Below are 17,219 nucleotides of genomic sequence, written 5' to 3' on the forward strand. Positions count from 1 at the left end.
GGATGCCAAATGTGAATGTTGTATGTATTCAAGAGTTAGCAAAGAGTATACAGTCTAAGCATATAATCTATCTTGGACTAGTCCAACCCACCACTAATTCCTTTCTGCACATAGTTGTGCAGAAATATTTCTGCACTTGTGTTTGTACAAGTCAAACACATGTCAAGAGTGAAATCTGACAGAAAGCATTGTATTAATAGATGGTGCAGCTGAGCATTCCAGATTTTTACAAATCGCTGTGGTGGTTATTCCCTATGGCCGAAATCCAGTGTTGTGCAAGAGAAATTCCACTCATGGAACTGGACTTTCCCTTCCTGTCCTTCCCCCTGCAGCTCCCCACACTTTCCCAAAATCTACCCCAGGGGGAATTCTAACCATTTGGCTACATGGGGGAGAGGAAATCCCAACCACTCCCCATTTGGTAGCCATTACTTCAGCAGGAAAGGCTAATTGTTTACAATCCTGTATGAATTAGGGCCAATTTAGTTGCTGTTTTCTGTTCTACACCACTGCTTCATTGTGATATACTAATTTTTAGTATTTTTATAGCACTTTTCAGGTGGTTCAGAACACTCCATATACTTTATCTCAGTCAGTTGTGAGATCCCCATGCAGCAGGGGTTTTGAACCCTTTCTGCATCAATGTGTCCAGACTTTGCCCATGGGTGATACAGCAAACTCTGCACCTTAAAATGCACCCTTAGTTCAGTTCATGGGTTTGGCAGTGCCATTGCCCTGTATCAGCTGAACGGCTTCATAGATTGCTCGGTTTTTCAAGAAAGCTCATTGAAAGACACTGAGAACCTTCTAAGAAACCACAGGGTTTCCCAGAGCACAGTTGAAAACCATTTCCTTAGAGGGTTGTCTGTGAATGCTTCCAGTGTGGTTAAGATTCTCTACCACGAACTCAAGAATTAGATTTCCCAGGTATGTGGTGGTAGGAGAACCCAAACATATTCAGAAGATGCTGTCTGTATGGATTGCATGTGTGTGTGTTTGTGTGTGTGTGTGTAACCAAGTTGGCAGCATTTGTATTTCACAAGAAGAAATATTGTTCTAGGACTTCTGTTATAGAGGTGTTAAGCATCATTTTAAAACACTACCATGCTTGATGCTTCCTTTTCCATTAGAACATTCCATTATTTTTTTAAAAAGAATTTACTAAAATTTGACCTGGTGCAGGATGAAAACAAGTTGAAGAAAACCAGAAAAAAACTGGAAATTAAGCTGCATGGTATAAAAGTCTTTCTTCACTGCTAGCTAAAGGTCTGCCTGCTAAAGACCTAAGATGAGGAAGAAATATGGCCACTTCTAGACTCCCCCCCCCAAGTTTATTGCTTTAAATCTCTTTGCTCATTTCCCACCCTCCTAGTCATGATTTTTAGACCTTTGGCACAGGGAGAGGGGTGTGTTGGAGCTAGGCCTGCTTTTCCAAACCTTGCCCTGCCTTCCAGTTCCCTCTGGCTAAACCAGATCTAGACCATCTCCTTCAAACCAAGAAGCTGCATTTGAAGTTGAATTGTGAAAAGAACTAATACCTCTTTTACTAATTTTGTACTCATTTTTCCCCATGTTTAAAGGGAGCTTAAACATGTTTAAGGGGAGCTTAAACATGACTTTTGGGAGTATTTGATGGATGGGAGTGTTGTAAACCTGATGCCTTTTTTCTTGCATCTCTGGCATCATCTTTCAGAAGGCAGAGAAGGGTCATCACACCTCGACTGCAGGGTTGGTGGGGAGTGAAGGATATCACGTATATGGGAGAGAGCAAAGGCAGCACTGAAGGACACAGCAGGAGAGGACTTGGTTTGCATGACACAATGGGTTGTCACGTCCAAACCTGAAGCATTTTTTTCATTGTGGGTTGAGCCCAACCCATGGCTTGTTGTTGGGTTGTTCAAGGTCGCTTGTTTTCATGGTGGTTTATTGTGACATATGAACCCATCAGGATGACTTCATTGTGGGTTGTTGGGAACAGCTTGAGAGACATCCAGCAAGAGTGATGAAAGCTCCTGCCAATCCTCACGCTTTTGCTAATACCACTGTCATCCTACCTCACCTTTGTCAGTGCCTTCTGCCCCATTCTCCTAAAAAACAAGAAGAAAGGAAAACAGAGAATGCATTCAAACCCTTATTTTTTTTAAGGGGTTGAATGCATTTGGGACACATTCAAAAGTCCACTGCTATGAAATTTATGTATATACCAATTCCCTCACTTGTCTGCCTTGAAAATTGCACATTTTTTAAAAAAATACCCTGCCCTGCCTTGAAACTCATGGTAGGTGGTCAATGGCAGCCTACCCCGAGCTCTGTATTTTGTTCATGCTAAAATTAGATCAAATCCTGAGAATTGGGTTTATATATATTCCTACAATACATTTTGGTACTGGATGGAGTTTGCAAATTACAGATCTAGCCAGTGGAGCCTCCTCCCTCCTCCTCCTCCTCCTCCTCCTCCTGCTTCTGCTTCTTCTTCTTCTTCTTCTTCTTCTTCTTCTTCTTCTTCTTCTTCTTCTTCTAAAAAGAGCCTATCGATGCCCCTGGAAATGACCTTATATAATGACGTGGCATCATTCCCATTATACTACTCTATTTTCAGTGAAGAATGCCACTGGGCCTATGCTTATTTAAGCTCTGCTGCTACTTGCCGCAATGCTTTTTTATCTGTAAAAGAATGACTGCAACCTTCTGCTGCCTTATCTCTTAACATGGAAAGCTGCCACCTTTTCCAAAAAAATAAATAAATAGAATTTTGCCCACCTCCAAAAAGTCTCTGAACCCTTCCTTCCGCCTCCCTCCCCACTCAAGATAGAAAAATGAATCCCTAAAAAGGGCGGGGCATTTTAGGCCAGGATTACTTTCAACATGTATTCCTGGACAGATGTTAATACAATTGCCTGTGGTCCCTTAGAATATTTTTCTCCTCACAAGGCTGCTGAGAAGCAAGAAGTGGAGGCTGGAGAGGGAAGGCTTGTCAGTGAGAGGATCAGAGAAAAACGCCTCTTGTCAGGTAGAATAAGGAAAGTAAGGCAAGGTCTGGCATGTGAGCGGTTTTGTTTTCTAACTGCTCTTGCCTCACGTCTTTTTAACCAGGCTTAATTCTACTTGAAGTTCTGAGATGAAGTGCTGAAAGAAACTAGGATTAAGCCAGGATAGCGGGTGCAGATGTAATGACAAACCTTGGTTAAGATTCATAGCCAACTTGAAACCATGGCCACAAATACAGTATTGTTATTTGGTTGGGGCTGGTTCAGATGAAGAAACAAACAACATCTAAGCTAAACAAACTATCATCTTGTATACCTAACTGGTAGAAAAGCAAAATAAATATATACACACTGAAGCTATGTTCCCCACCACTTGTTTAATGTTGCATCTGAATGTGTCAATGTGTTTTTTTATATTTAATATTTTTGAATTGCTTTGGCTTTTTTACCAGTTAGGTGTTGAAGGTCATATATTTTCACTTTCAGTGTGAAAGTGAAAATACCTATTTTGGCATTATCATTTTCTGTTCCTGACAGAAAATTAAATTAACCAAATTCTAAATTCTATTATTTTAGCCTTCATCCTTTCCCTGGCCTCCAAAGCATTTTGGTGGCTTCAAAATCTTGAAAGTTCACTGACAACCCTCAGATGAGATCTCTCTCTCTCTCTCTCTCTCTCTCTCTCTCTCTCACAGCTGGACATGCTAATGGCAAATAAAAACCTTTTTTTCCACCCCTTTTGTGAAGACTGTCTTACCAAAAATAGCAAAGAAGATACGCAAATATTTTGAGAAAATAAGTAACCCAATAAAAGTCAAACGTGTCCTTTCTGATCAGCAGTAAAAAGACAAAGACCAGCCCTTTAAGTCAGATACTGTAAACTGACCTTTGGAAAAAAAGAAGAGGGTTGAGTCGTTTTCCTCAAATGCTAATGGCCTAGAAAACATGTTTATCGAGGGCTGGCAGAAGACTGCTGTGTTGCTACTATCTCAAAATGTCCGTAATGACACTTTGATTCACAGATGTCTCCCATCTGTGCCTCAGAGGTCTGGGGTCAAAGCTGCACCGGCAGGCAGGTAAGGCAGGGCTAAAGGTTTGATCCGTTTGTGATGGCTCCACTCACTCTGCATTTGTCTCCAAGGTATTGCAGCCCGGGGGGGACAGTCGGGCTCTGGTTCTACTCACTTCCTATTATCCATGTGACTTGTCTCCGCCACGCTGGAGTCACTTTGATTTGCCTGATGTACTGCTTGACAAAGCTGGGTGATGGCTGAAAAGTGGATCCAGCTGCTATGAAAAGCGCACACCTGACATGCCAGTCCTGGTGCGGGCACATCATGGGGAGCATTTTTTAATTCAATGTAATTTATGCATTCTTGCAGTCCTGTGTGTGCCTGGCCTGTCAGCCAGTGCCTAGATGAAGGCTGACAGTTGTCATCCAGGGCCTGAAGGTAGCCTCACATAATGACACATTAGACATACTAATGATGTTTTCCTCTGGCATAATGTTTTCTTCTCAACTTTCCTTACTCCTCTCTCCTCCCTCCTCCCCTTCTCTCTCCACCACAGGGATGCTTAGGACACAAACACGCCAAGGAGACTATCTCTGCAAAGAATGTGGGAAGGGCTTTAGCCAACCTAGCCACCTCAGGACCCACATGAGGTCTCACACAGGTACATTTTCTTTTGTCAGTCTTTAAAGAGGGGCGGGAGAAACCCCCTACTAACAATTATCGACCAGATTCCTAATCCGCTTTACTAACCGAAATGATTTTTGAAAGCTTTCCCATTTTGCAGCATTTCAAATTTGATTAGCATTGCTCTTGTTCCATTTCAGGTACCTGATTTCTCCCCACCTCCCTTGCATAGCATTGTATCGCAATTGAAATAAGCTTATTTGTAGTTCCTTTTTTTAAACACACACACACAATTTTAATTAGAGAGACTACTCCGGAATGAATATGCTAATGAATTCTGTTGCCACCAGCACAAATTGAAATCAAAGAAGCTTTTTGAACTAAACGTAAAGCTTTGTTTCTCTTTCTCCTTGCTATGAACTGAAAGAAACCTGTTTTCCCCCCTTAATAATCTAAATCCTACTTAGCCTGGACAGTGATAAACTCTCAATCCTGGCCCTTTTAAAGCTAGAAGGTGATATACTGTGGAGAACCTAGCAAGCTAAAGCTACTAGTGCATCAAGATACCACAATGACATTACATGAGACAATGAGACTCCCTCCCCCCCCCTTTTTTTTGGAGAAGTGTGAATGATGCATACATAAGCCAGTCTGATGTAAAATGACAGAGGCCAAATGGTAAGTAATTCAAGAAGAGGGTCCCTTTACACATACACTGATAATTAATGTTGTCAGTGATTGCTTTCTTCAGCACTGAAGTCTGAATTAAAAAGGGCAGTGGCCTTAGGCTGCCATTAGCACACTCTCTTACAGTAAGTGTTACGGTAAATTGGTATTTTCCGGCTATGGGCGAGGAACTGGTGTCTTTGCTTTACCCCCCACCCTCCCCCAAATGTGGTTAATCTGTAATGGACTCAAATAATGTACACACACTAACGAAGCTTGAATGTTCATCTGTTAACAAGCCCCCTTGTTCCCACAGTGGTATTTGAGTCTAATGGACTCCGAGGTACTGAAGTTCACACCACCTCCGCAGATGCCCCAAAACAAGTATGTTTTACAATTAATTGGGTATTTGGTTTTTAATGTGGTAGCTGGGGGAAAAAAAGTTGCACGGTGATACTCATCAGTAAAGCACTAACTCTTTAGATAGATACCGTGTAAACAGTCATAATGCTGTGCTTGTTTTAGATCCTAAAATTTATGGGAAGCTCTTACACAAATGAGGCAATTTATTAATGAGTGTGAGCAAAAAATGCTAATAATATATTGATAAGGAAGCTGGGAAGGTAATTTTTGTAAAACGCACTAAAATAGCATGTAAAATTGTAAAAATGGCACGTCAAATTGTTTCACTAAATAGTTCTTCAGTTCTTCACTTCTCTACTTTCTGAAATGAGGCGCCAATAACACTAATCCATACCCTGTGTTTTTCTGAAGAGTATTCCTATCACAGCATTCCATAGCTCTTATCTTTGAAAGACGCTTATCTTTCAATCTCTGTGGACTCTGTGTGGTGGTGTGTGGTTTCCTCTCTTGACAAGAACTTGGCTGTCCACTAAATGTTCGTATTTTCACTAATGCTGTAAGCTGTCCTGAACATTCTTCTTACTTTTTCTTCCTCCCTGATGTTAGTGGGTTTTATTTTATGGCCGGTCAGTTCTAGACCATGTAGTTATTACCAACCCCTCCATGCATAGGATGGACCTAACAACTTGCAGATGCAAGTTCCATGGCTTTTTCTAGCTCTTAAGCCAACCCCTATTAAGACATTACTGAATAAGTGACGTTTGTGTAAGTATTTCAACCTATCCGAGGAATGTATTTTATTTACTATTACAACATATCCATCATTAATTTCAGTGTGGCAGCAGGGCTTGATGAATTGTGCCAAGATCCTGAACATAGCATATGGAACAAGTAATTGACATTGAGATGCCTGTAAAAATGGCTTATCTGTGTCACCCCCTGCCCCATCCATAACATTGGGAAAGGGAATCACATTGAAATTCACATTGAGAATTTCCACTCCCCTGAGAGTTACTCTCAGGAGTGAAAGGACCCCATTGTATCGAAGGATCATTATCTAACAGGGCTTAGATTTTCTGGAACTCTGAATCTTTAAGGGGTGGGGAACCTACTAACTTGGTTTGTCCTTTGAAATTAAGAGATCCAAAGTGGTTCCTTGAATGCTCTAGAGGATGTTCTGTCCTCTAGAGTTGGTGATCCAATTTAAGCCCTGGTTGACCTTTGGAAATGGAGAGATGACCCGAGTCATAGATATTCATTCCTAAGGATCCTTGGCTTGGGTGCAGGACATGAGTTCTTCGGTTTTCTGAAAAGCTTATTGCAATGAAGTTCCTGGACAGATGACTAGAATGACAGTGGAGAAAAACTTGGGCAGAACCTTAATGAACATTGGTTCAACTGCCTGTCAGGGCTGATTCCATAGCAGTGAGGGCAGCCAGCGCTTCCTCCATAGCATCAGCATCCAGCACAACTATTTTGGTGGTTAAAGGGTTATATTATATTCCAGACCCCGGGGTACTGAGACCTATGATGTGTTTACAAGACACTTTGCTGATAAGTTTTGGCTGGTGTGTACCAGTTGTACCCACTTTTGGGGGAAGACATAACTTGCCACACTGATCCATGCCCTAGTTGACTCTCATCTAGATTACTATAACATATTGTACATGGGGCTGCCCTTGAAAAATGTCCAAAAACTACTGTTTGTAAAAAATGTGGTAGCTAATCTTTTGTTTGGTGTGCATTTTACAGACCTTATAATACCGGTCCTCACTTCGTTGACTTCTGGTTTGTTTCTGTACCTAATTCAAGGTACTGATTCATACCTATAAGGCTCTAAATGGCTTAGGACCAGGATACCTGAAAGATCACCTGCCCATGATGAATCTGCTCATAACTTATGCTTGTCATCAGAGACCCTGTTATATGTACCATCACCTAGAAACTTTAGGTTGGTGAGTACACAAGACAGGGCACAAGCAGCACCCCAACTTTGGAATTCCCTGCCTAGGGACACTAAATTAGTACCCTCTTTGCCCTGCTTCAAACAGGCAGTGAAGACTATTGTTATTTCAAGCTTTTAATGGATTCTAACGTTTCTCCCTGTTTTATCTAAAAAAAGATGCATTCTTGTTTTATTATTATTGTTTTATTCAGCACCTGTTGGTTGGAGAAGGGATTCATAAATATGTCAAACAAACAAACTGAATTAGGATTGATTTTAGTAGGAAGGAATGCATAATTATGTACAGGATTACAGCTTATCTATTGTTGAAGAGGGAACAGAATTTCTGAAAACATTCCTTACCGTTAAGCAGAATGACTTGGAGGGCAAGGAAGTGTTGGAGGACAGAACTGTATATGCCATATGGCCTGCCCTGCATCTCCTAAATTATTCTGATGTGTTGGAGGACTCTGTCCCACTACCATTGTTGAAGTAAGATTCAACTGCTAGTCTGGTCAGCTTCTGTTGAAAAGGAGTATCCTTTTCCTCATGCAGCAAAATATTTTGGGCCAGCCCTGCAGCTGAGAGACCCTTGTCAATCTACTGTGAATTAGGGCTGTGCACTGCCTCGAGCCGAATCTCTGGATCCAAGGTGGGCCGATTTGGCCCGCCTCCGCCTAATTCCAAAGCAGTACTGGGTCAGCCCAAAGCTGAGGCAGACCAGTATTGAAGCTTCAGGGGCACCTCGGGGCGATGCTGGGCCGTTCTCCCCACCTCTCCGCCCAGGAAAGACAGCGCAAGGGGAAATGGCCCTTTATGGCCACTGTAGTTTACAGCCGTAGATAAAATAAAAACAGAGAGCCCTTGCAATAAGTTTAAATTGCGGCCTGGCTTTCAGCAGGAGGATGCGTATCAGGTAAGTCCCGGCAGTGGTGGCTCTGGGTTGGGGGTGGCGAGGGGAGGAACAGTCATTCAGTAATCCAGTGGACTCCCAGTCAACCGTGCTTCTGGCTTTCCTGGGTGCTGTCTGGTTGCTGTAGTGTCATGCCTGAATTTCCAAACTCTTTTCCCATCTCAGATCATCACAGGTGTTTAGGAATAACTGAAATGAGTTTTGCAAATAGTTATGTTTTGCATTTCTACAATTCTTCAGCATTCTGAAGAGCAGATGTTAAATCAAGATTAGGTTGTTTTACCATAATGGCGCTTAACACTGTAGCTACAACTATACTACTTCCATAGAATCTATGAGAGCCATAAAAATCCCAGATGGTCCCAATTGTGTCCGAAGAGGAGCTTCTTGTATCCTTGGAGGCTCCCCACGTGATAAAGGACTCTAAAACCACGGATTCAGGAGGCTTTCCTTTTCGGGGCGGAGGAAACACACGAGGAGGGGAAAGAAGCTAGAGTGCTCCTTCTTCTTAACATTTAGGAAACTCTGTTTAGTAACACCTGAACAGATCTATTGCCTTGTTAGATTTTTAATTTGATTGTAGTGAAGGAAATATGATAGTCACGTCTTGAAGCACTATGCAAAAACTCAGTTTTTGTGTAATCTAAATTATGATTCAGAATAGGTTATTGGACACTCTGGATTCCCAAAACACAACTGTAGTGCCAGAATGTTGATTGGAGCAAATTTGTGGGAATTCTTACAATTGGTTGCTAGTCTGTTCCCAGCACAATTCAGTGCTCTAGGACTACAATATCTAAAGGATTGTCTCTTCCCCTATGAGCCTGCCCGTCCACTGAGATCAGCTGGAAAGGTTTTTATCTCTATTCCATTGATAGCTGAGGGTGACGGGAATGTGGAAGACAGTCTTCTCTGTCACCATGCATACTCTGCGAAACTCCCCACCAAGAGATGGTTGTCTTGCTCCTTCTCTGATGGTCTTATTCTGTCTTGCAAATACTTTCCTTTTTTTTGACAGGCCGATCCCTTGGATAATATTTTTTATATGTTTGGTCTGCTGCACTCCTGTCTTTTCGAATTGTCATTTTTAAATTTTTTTTTTTCAAATGTTGTAAGTTGCCTTAATTGAAGATGATGTCAAAATGTGCTTGCTGCAATGTCACATCTGAATTTCCAAACTCTTTCCCCATATTTTTAAGAATGGAAAGGTATCAATGGTTTAATCAGTGTGAGCCAGTGTGGTGTAGTGGCTAGAGTGTTGGACTGGGAGTCAGGAGATCTGGGTTCTAGTGCCCACTCGGCTATGGAAGCTCTCTGGGTGACTTTGGCCAGTCATAAACTCTCAGCCCAACCTACCTCATAGGGTTTTTGTTGTGAGGATAAAATGGAGAGAAGGATTATGTATGCTACCTTGGGTTCCTTGGGGGAGGGGAGGGGAGGGAAGGCTGAATATAAATATAATAAATAAATAAAAATAAATAAAACAAATAATCAATATATAATACCCCTATCCAATTATCTCTTTCTGGTGTGGGAATGTCTGATGTTGGCACTAGCTTCTCCTATATACTTTAATGGAAGCAACAGCATTATGTATGTGAAGATATGTGAAAAGAGCTGTCCCTCGCCATAGAGATGAATGAAGTCCTCACACCAGAAACTCTGGGTACACACTGGAGTGTATATTTGGCTCCAGAATGGCCGCATTCAACCGATTTCAGTGGAACTGGTTAGTTATTGAAAGATTCTGTAGATTTGGTCAAGAGACTGTAGTATTTGCTACCAGTCTCTAAATTCATAGAAAAATGTACCATGAAGGAATATATCTTTATGTGTGCAAGTCATACAGTAATTCAAAGGCATGTAATACAGTTTTCAAAAATTCTTCCAGTGAAAAGTTTGAAATAAATGTTAACAAAAAAAATTACATGCCTTAAACATTTTTAAATAGACAGTTTTTTTTAAAAAAAAGGCTGATTGCAAAGATGAATACACTTATAATACATCCAAATGTCCATGTGTTTCAGAAAGAATAGGAAAAAAATGTGATCAAAGGGAAAATGCGGCAAATACTACTACAGCAAGATCTTATTTTTTGACATTTTTTTTTACTAACATACCAAGGAATCAAATTCCAATTGAAAATATAATAAAACTACCAACTTCAATATCTTCAGCTAAAAGCCCTGTTTATGACATTTCACTGACATGTAGTATAATATGATATCTGCTCTCTTTTAGTTTTTTTAATCTCATGATTAATAGTTTATTTCTGATTATTGCAAATGTTATTTTTAAATAGTTATGTGGAGCTCAAGAATTCCATTAATCAAAATAATACACGATGAACAAATAAATGGCAATCTAATTTGTCTCCTTCACAGCTATGAATGTTATAGTACAAACAATTAAGGAACAGGTAGGTTTATGTTTGAACAGGAGTGTTATGTTTCTGCCTTTTAGGTCACAGATGATGCACAACTACATTCCAGCAAACTTTAATTGTTAGATGAATTTGCACACATCCACCCATTCACATCCTTTATTATCATAGTTTTTTTTAAAAAAGATGCAATTAAGATGAATAGCTTTGGCCTGGCTGAGCGTTTTTTTAAAAATGTTATAAATGTTAGCTGTTTTTATGTTTTTAAATTTTGTATATTGCTTTTTAATGTTCAGTCTTTTTAATCTTTGTAAACCACCCAGAGAGCTTCGGCTATTTATAAATGTAATAAATAAATATAACATAGAGACATCACTAATTTTTTCTGCAAATTTATTTGAGGGAGAGGAGAGAGACTCACTTGGGCACCACAGATCATTTACTGACTACAGAAATTTCATGAAATTTCATGACTCTCTTTTTATTCCCCGTTGCACCGGGGAATAGGTGCAGTTGTACATATTCAGTGCCATTTTAAACAAACACAGTTTCCCCGAAGAACCCATAGAGTTTACAGTGTTGATTGGAGAGGGAACTATGGTATGGAAAAACACGAGGCTCATGTACACCAAGCAGGATATTTCACTATGAAAGCGGTATATGGCATGTGTCAATGGGCCCCAACAGTTGTCAGTGCACTTCAATATCTCTATAAAGCAATAGTGTGGCTCCTGCCTTTTATGTACTGTTTTCATACTGCTTTCATAGTGGAATACCCAGCTTGGTGTAGATGAGCCTACAATGTAAGAAGGACACACTGAAGTGAGACTAAATAAAATGCAAAACTGGTTTGATAACAGATCTCATGAGCAGAGTTCCATTCATGGAACCTTTCATTGACAAAAATGGAAAGACTCAGTTTTCACAGATTCCCCCTTCCTCATGCAGCCCATGCACCCACCACTTGAAAATCTGCTTTGGAAGGTTGGAGGACTCTCTGGGCAATTGTAGGAGATGCCTCAAGAGACTGCAGGGTGAAAATTGCCTTCTCTCCCCTTTCCATGAGTGGCAACATTTGCTGCATCACCAGCCCTTCCTTGAACAGAAGGGACAATCTGGATCCAAGCTTGTAAGCTTTGATTGAATTTTTGTATGCAGACAAGATTTTGTAGAAGCAAACTTCTTCTTTTACTTAAGAAAAGCTCTCCTCTTTTTCACTAGATCAGTTATTTTCATGTTTTTTTCTTGGTGTCAATTAACTGAAGCATTTTATCACATCTGGAAGTGGGTCATAATGGGTTTTTCACCATGAAGAAAGATTGGCTTGATTGCACTAGTAACAGGAGCTTGTTCAGGCAGTAAAGCAATGTGGAATCTAAGAAATCTATGTTTTTGCAAGAGATTCAGTGGCACAACTCTCGCCTTGTGCAATATAGCAGCTTAAGCCGCTTATATCTTCGATTGGCCCTGCAGGCAGCATCATGTTTTTGCTTGGCCTACTAAAGGTCTCTAAGTTCATTGTAATACCATGATCTTTACCCCATGGCAATTCTTTCTAACAAGCAAAATGATCACTCGAGTAATTTCAACTCATTTCTAAATATATGCCAACGCAATTGGGTGGATTGGACCTCAGAAAGGCAGTTGTGATGAGCCAAACTTTGAAAAACTGCAACACCAACAGTGTAGAATATAATGTTCCCATCTTTTATTTGCAAAAATGTGTTGTTTAATCATAGGCAGACACATTTGGGTTGGACAAAAACAGATGTTTTAATGCTTACCTGCAGTATATGCAGGCAGGGTTTTTTTTATGAACATGCAACCAAATAATTGATGTGAAATTGTTTGGTTTGAAGACAGTTAAAATAGCCTCTGTTACTTGGCATCTTTATAGCTTAGTGGAGTTTTAGTATCTCCTGTAATGGTTGCAGTTCATCTCTTCTTTCACATAACCGGGAAACTTTTCCTCAAACTTTCTTTTTAAACCCTTTTACCCTCATGCTTCTTTTAGCACTTTCCTTTATGATAATGGAGACATTCACACAAGATAATTACATATTCTAATTTAGCACAGGGAGCTCTGTTCCCATTATAGTAACACCAGTGTGGAAAAGTTTTGCTCTTAGCTATGGCCTTCTCCTCCAGTGTTGTACCCAGAGAGAATTCGACTTAACTTGGTCTGCTTCTAGAATAATTCTCGCCCCCTCCCCCTTGTCTTAGCCCCTGGCCTTCTCTTCGCTCTTAATGTTGTGGGACAACGATAACCCCTTTCATGTTTCTCTGCTATGTGTGATTCTCCTCTGTGGGTGAATTACAACTGGATCTTTAGGGCAAGCCTCCCCAAGAAATCACTGATTATGATGGCTGTCCCACATAAACACCCTAATTACACCCTTAGGCCATGGTCCTTTATGCCATTCCTATCTCTATCTCTCTCCCCCGCGCCCTAACAATTCTTAACCAGTGAAACTGAAATAACCGGTTCCTTTTCCCTCTCACCACAAAGAGTCTTATGATGTCCTCTAGTGTAGACTGTTCAGAATGTGTGTGTGTGTGTGTGTGTGTGTGTGTGCAATGTGTTGTGTTGTGTTGTAGCAGGGTGTTTCTTTTTTAATTCAATGATAAACTTTTCCCTCTTGGAATTGTGTGTCTGTATCTTAGGCATGATGTAGCCATGCAAAAATATAAGACATATTTCTTAGTTTACTGCAAGAAAGCCAGCGTCCAACTAAAGAAGTTTTATCACATCTCTCACTCAGTTACCGTTTCCTACATTTCAAATTTACTGCAGTCTGTACAGCGGCTTTCCCACTTGTCCCCTTTTAATTTTGTTGCAAATCTTCCTTCCTCGCAGCAGACTTTGACTGGTAAATGTCGTGAATCCTGGGCCAGTCTTAATTAGTATTTTTCTAAATCTATTAACAAAGGAGAGATACTTAATACATTATGTCAAACAACACTGGCTTTTTCTTCAGCTTTTTCCAGGACTGCCATAGGCACAGTTTGAAATTTACTGGGAATATTTTCACATGGATGTTACGTCTGCTGTTGTGTTAATTTAAAATGGTCTGTTTCCCTTCATCAAGGCTTTGGCTTAAGGTTAATGTATGAATGTAAGATGCAGCTTGCCATGAAGCTGTAGCCATCAGGATTGTAAGCCACATTGTTCAGACAGTGCTGCTCAGAAAGCCATTGCCTGGGAGCCTGAGACTGCCATTTATTCAGGACTTTATATTGAGGTTCACTTGGGTTTAGAATAGCCCCTTGTGCTTTCTACCATGGTAATTCCCTTTTATAGAAATTGGCCAAAATTCTAAAATTTTGACATGCTGTCGTGAACGCTCTGCTTTATTTCACTTCGTAGCTGCCAAACCAGGGTTGGTTTTGACCGTCACAACAAGCTGTCTTTGACAGAAAGAGGTGTTTATTTTTTATTATGAAATGGGCTGTCCAGGCCAAGTCCAGTTTAAAGGTAAAGGAAGCCAGAAGTTGCCCATCAATACCTGGAAAGCAGATTGGGCAGGCACACACCGTTCAGTTGGTTAGTGTCTTCTTGCTATGGCAGTGTATTTCTGTTTAAATGATACTAATTGTTTAAATCTACAGAAGTGCAAATAAGCACATGGAAAGTTTACACAATTCTGTGTCCTCCTTTTTGGTGATGCCATCATACTTAATTAAATTGGCCAGAGATGTTATTACGGTAAAATGAAGATTTAGTTCATAGAGACAGCCATCAGTAAGCTGCTGGTTAAAAGCTACTTCATCCATGCAGCCAGCACTGTGGATGGTCATTTGAGAAAATGGCCTGGTTCAGACAACACGCTAAACCATGCTGCTTAACTACAAAATGGTTAAGGGAGTGCATGCATTCCGTTAACCATTTTGTGGTTAAGCAGCATGGTTTAGTGTGTTGTCTGAACCAGGCCACAATGACTTGGAGGTTATTCCATGTAACCACACAAGTAATGGAAGGCAGTAGTTATTAAGTAGTACTATATAAAGTGCCCAAAAGGCACACAACTACTCCAAACACCATTAGTTGTATGCCTTTTTGGCACTTTATATAGTGCTATTCCATGTAACCAGTCATTTGTGTAATTTCACTTTCCAACTGCATTTGAATGCAAACTCTGCCTTTTGGGGTTCTGAGGTTAAAAATATCTGGGACCTTACTTGAAACAATTCTGTTTCAAGCAAGCAACCACTCAGCCTTTCATATATGCATGAGTAGGGGTGGGTCTTTTTGCAGGAGCAGGACAACATGTCTTTAAAACAGATCATTAAACAGAATGTGTGTGTCCTAGTTCATTAAAAGGCATGTGTTTCCTTCCTTTCCTCCATTCTTTTCATTAGAGCCAAAAAGGCAGCCTTTGCTATCTCGTTAAGGAGGATGAAGAGTGTAAGTACATAGAGTTCAAAGCAAATTTAGGGCTCTTGCTTTGCTGCCATGATCAGAGAACCAGAGTGTAAAGAATGGGCCCATCCTGCTGCTTCATTCATTCATTCATTCATCATGCCTTTTTCCCACTTGCAAGGAACCTAAGGTGGCTTACATGGTCCTCCTTCTCTCTATTTTATCCTCACAACAACCATGTGAGGTAGGTAAAGCTGAGAATCAGTGACTGGCCCAGTGACCTTCAGGGCCAAGTGGGGACTGGAACTTGCATCTCTTGCGTCCCAGTCCACTACACCACACTGGCTCAATTCAACTTCAAGCTTGTTTAAACAGCTCACAGTTCAGAGCAGGGAAGGGGAATCTTTTTCAGCCCGAAGGCCAAATTATATTTCATAAAAGTTCTTGGGGGCTTCATTCAAGTGTGTGTGTGTGGGGGGGGACGAACACAAAGGCATTAAAAAAAAAAGAATAGCAGCACAATGTAGCTTAAACTCTTATTACCAGTAACTAAGCCTTGGGAGAGGCATTTCAACCTTTCAGAATAGGGAAAAATCTTCACAAATGCTGAGAAACCACCAAATGATTGATGGGTGATGGAAAGCAGGTGCGTCATATGGGAAAACCTGGAGGGGCAGATTTAGCGCCTGGGCCTGAGGTTTCCAACCCACGGACCAGAGCATGATGACTCTTTTCTTGTCACTTGAGCCGTGTTTACACTTGAGAAATGTTGTGTACTAGTAGGCTGCCCAGCATGAAGAGCTTAAGGAGTTTGTACACTTGTTGGTGTAGTGGGATTTTGCATGTCTTTATACTGGGATGGCTGCTTCTTTCTATCCCTGTGACTACGGGAAGAGGAAGAAGTGCAGCATAAGACATTTTGAGAACCTGAATATAGGGGTTACCATACAGCTCCTGTGAACTTTAATCCAGTACTGCCACCAAAATCAATTTAAAAAATACCCTATCATTCAGTTATAAATCCCCTCGGTCACCATAAAATTTTGCTTCCCCCCTTCCCTCTAGTCTTTTCCTCCTTCTTCTAGCCATTCTTAACCTTTTCTTAAATGCTCCTTCAGTCACTATTATTTGCTATTCTAGTATGTCATAGAGTTTATAGGAACCTGACGTGCTGTGCCCTCACTGGAGATGATTAAAAATAACTCTTTGTGATGTATTAGGTCAACGCTCATGTGCATAATGCTAATAAAAAGGTAGGTAGGGCCAGTAAAAATGTAAAATGGCTCACATGCTCTAGTTTAGGAATGGAAGCGGGAATAAAAGCTGTGACTAGGACTTAAGAATAATAAGACGTTTTCCCTCCTTCCCTATTCTGTTCTCTCTTTTTGTTTGTTTAGGTGAGAGACCATTCCAATGCAGATATTGTCCATACAGTGCCTCTCAGAAAGGGAACCTAAAAACACATGTCCAGTGTGTACACCGGGTACCCTTTGACAACAGCCAGTACCCTGACCGGCGGTTCCAACAGCCTCCGCATAATTATTCTATGGAAGAACAGCTGGAAAACGTCCTTGCAATCCATCCAGTCCCTGGAGCCACTGTGTTATAGCGAGACCTGTGCTCTGTGCTTTGCGAGAAGAGTGATGCCTCTGAACTGTTAATCATTTTAAAATAAATGAAGAAGCTACACAAGATATATACAAATTGACGTACTAATCAGTCCCCACGGTTCCTTATTTCCTTTATAATAAACAGTGGAGTTGGCAAGCTTTGTGGTGGTGCAAGGCATCTATATTAATCAAGATAACTTTTTTAGACACTGGAAAAAATTAAACTTTATATGATTTGGAGGGTGGCACTGCAACAAAATCCTCCCTCGCGGTTGTTTTGATATGTTTTATTTTTATTCTTTTTAAACCAGGGTGGATTTGGGAATGTGGGAAGGAGTGATTAATGAAGCTGTCA

At 40.7% G+C, this 17,219-nt stretch overlaps 1 protein-coding gene across 2 annotated transcripts in view; it reads left to right on the forward strand.

Moving 5' to 3' along the window:
• Window positions 1-16,807, forward strand: part of ZNF516 (zinc finger protein 516) — a 121,918-nt gene extending 105,111 nt beyond the window's left edge. The window contains exons 4-6 of one of the 2 annotated variants that reach the window (XM_063130495.1): window positions 4,557-4,673; window positions 5,607-5,674; window positions 16,652-16,807. In XM_063130495.1, coding sequence (XP_062986565.1) covers window positions 4,557-4,673; window positions 5,607-5,674; window positions 16,652-16,711 — 245 coding nt within the window. In that variant the 3' untranslated portion in view covers window positions 16,712-16,807. The remainder of the gene's footprint in view (window positions 1-4,556; window positions 4,674-5,606; window positions 5,675-16,651) is intronic. The other variant, XM_063130496.1, reaches the window with a different exon arrangement.
• The last annotated feature ends 412 nt before the right edge of the window (window positions 16,808-17,219 follow it).

Source organism: Elgaria multicarinata, chromosome 7 (genome assembly GCF_023053635.1).
Source record: "Elgaria multicarinata webbii isolate HBS135686 ecotype San Diego chromosome 7, rElgMul1.1.pri, whole genome shotgun sequence".
Lineage (NCBI taxonomy): Eukaryota > Metazoa > Chordata > Lepidosauria > Squamata > Anguidae > Elgaria > Elgaria multicarinata.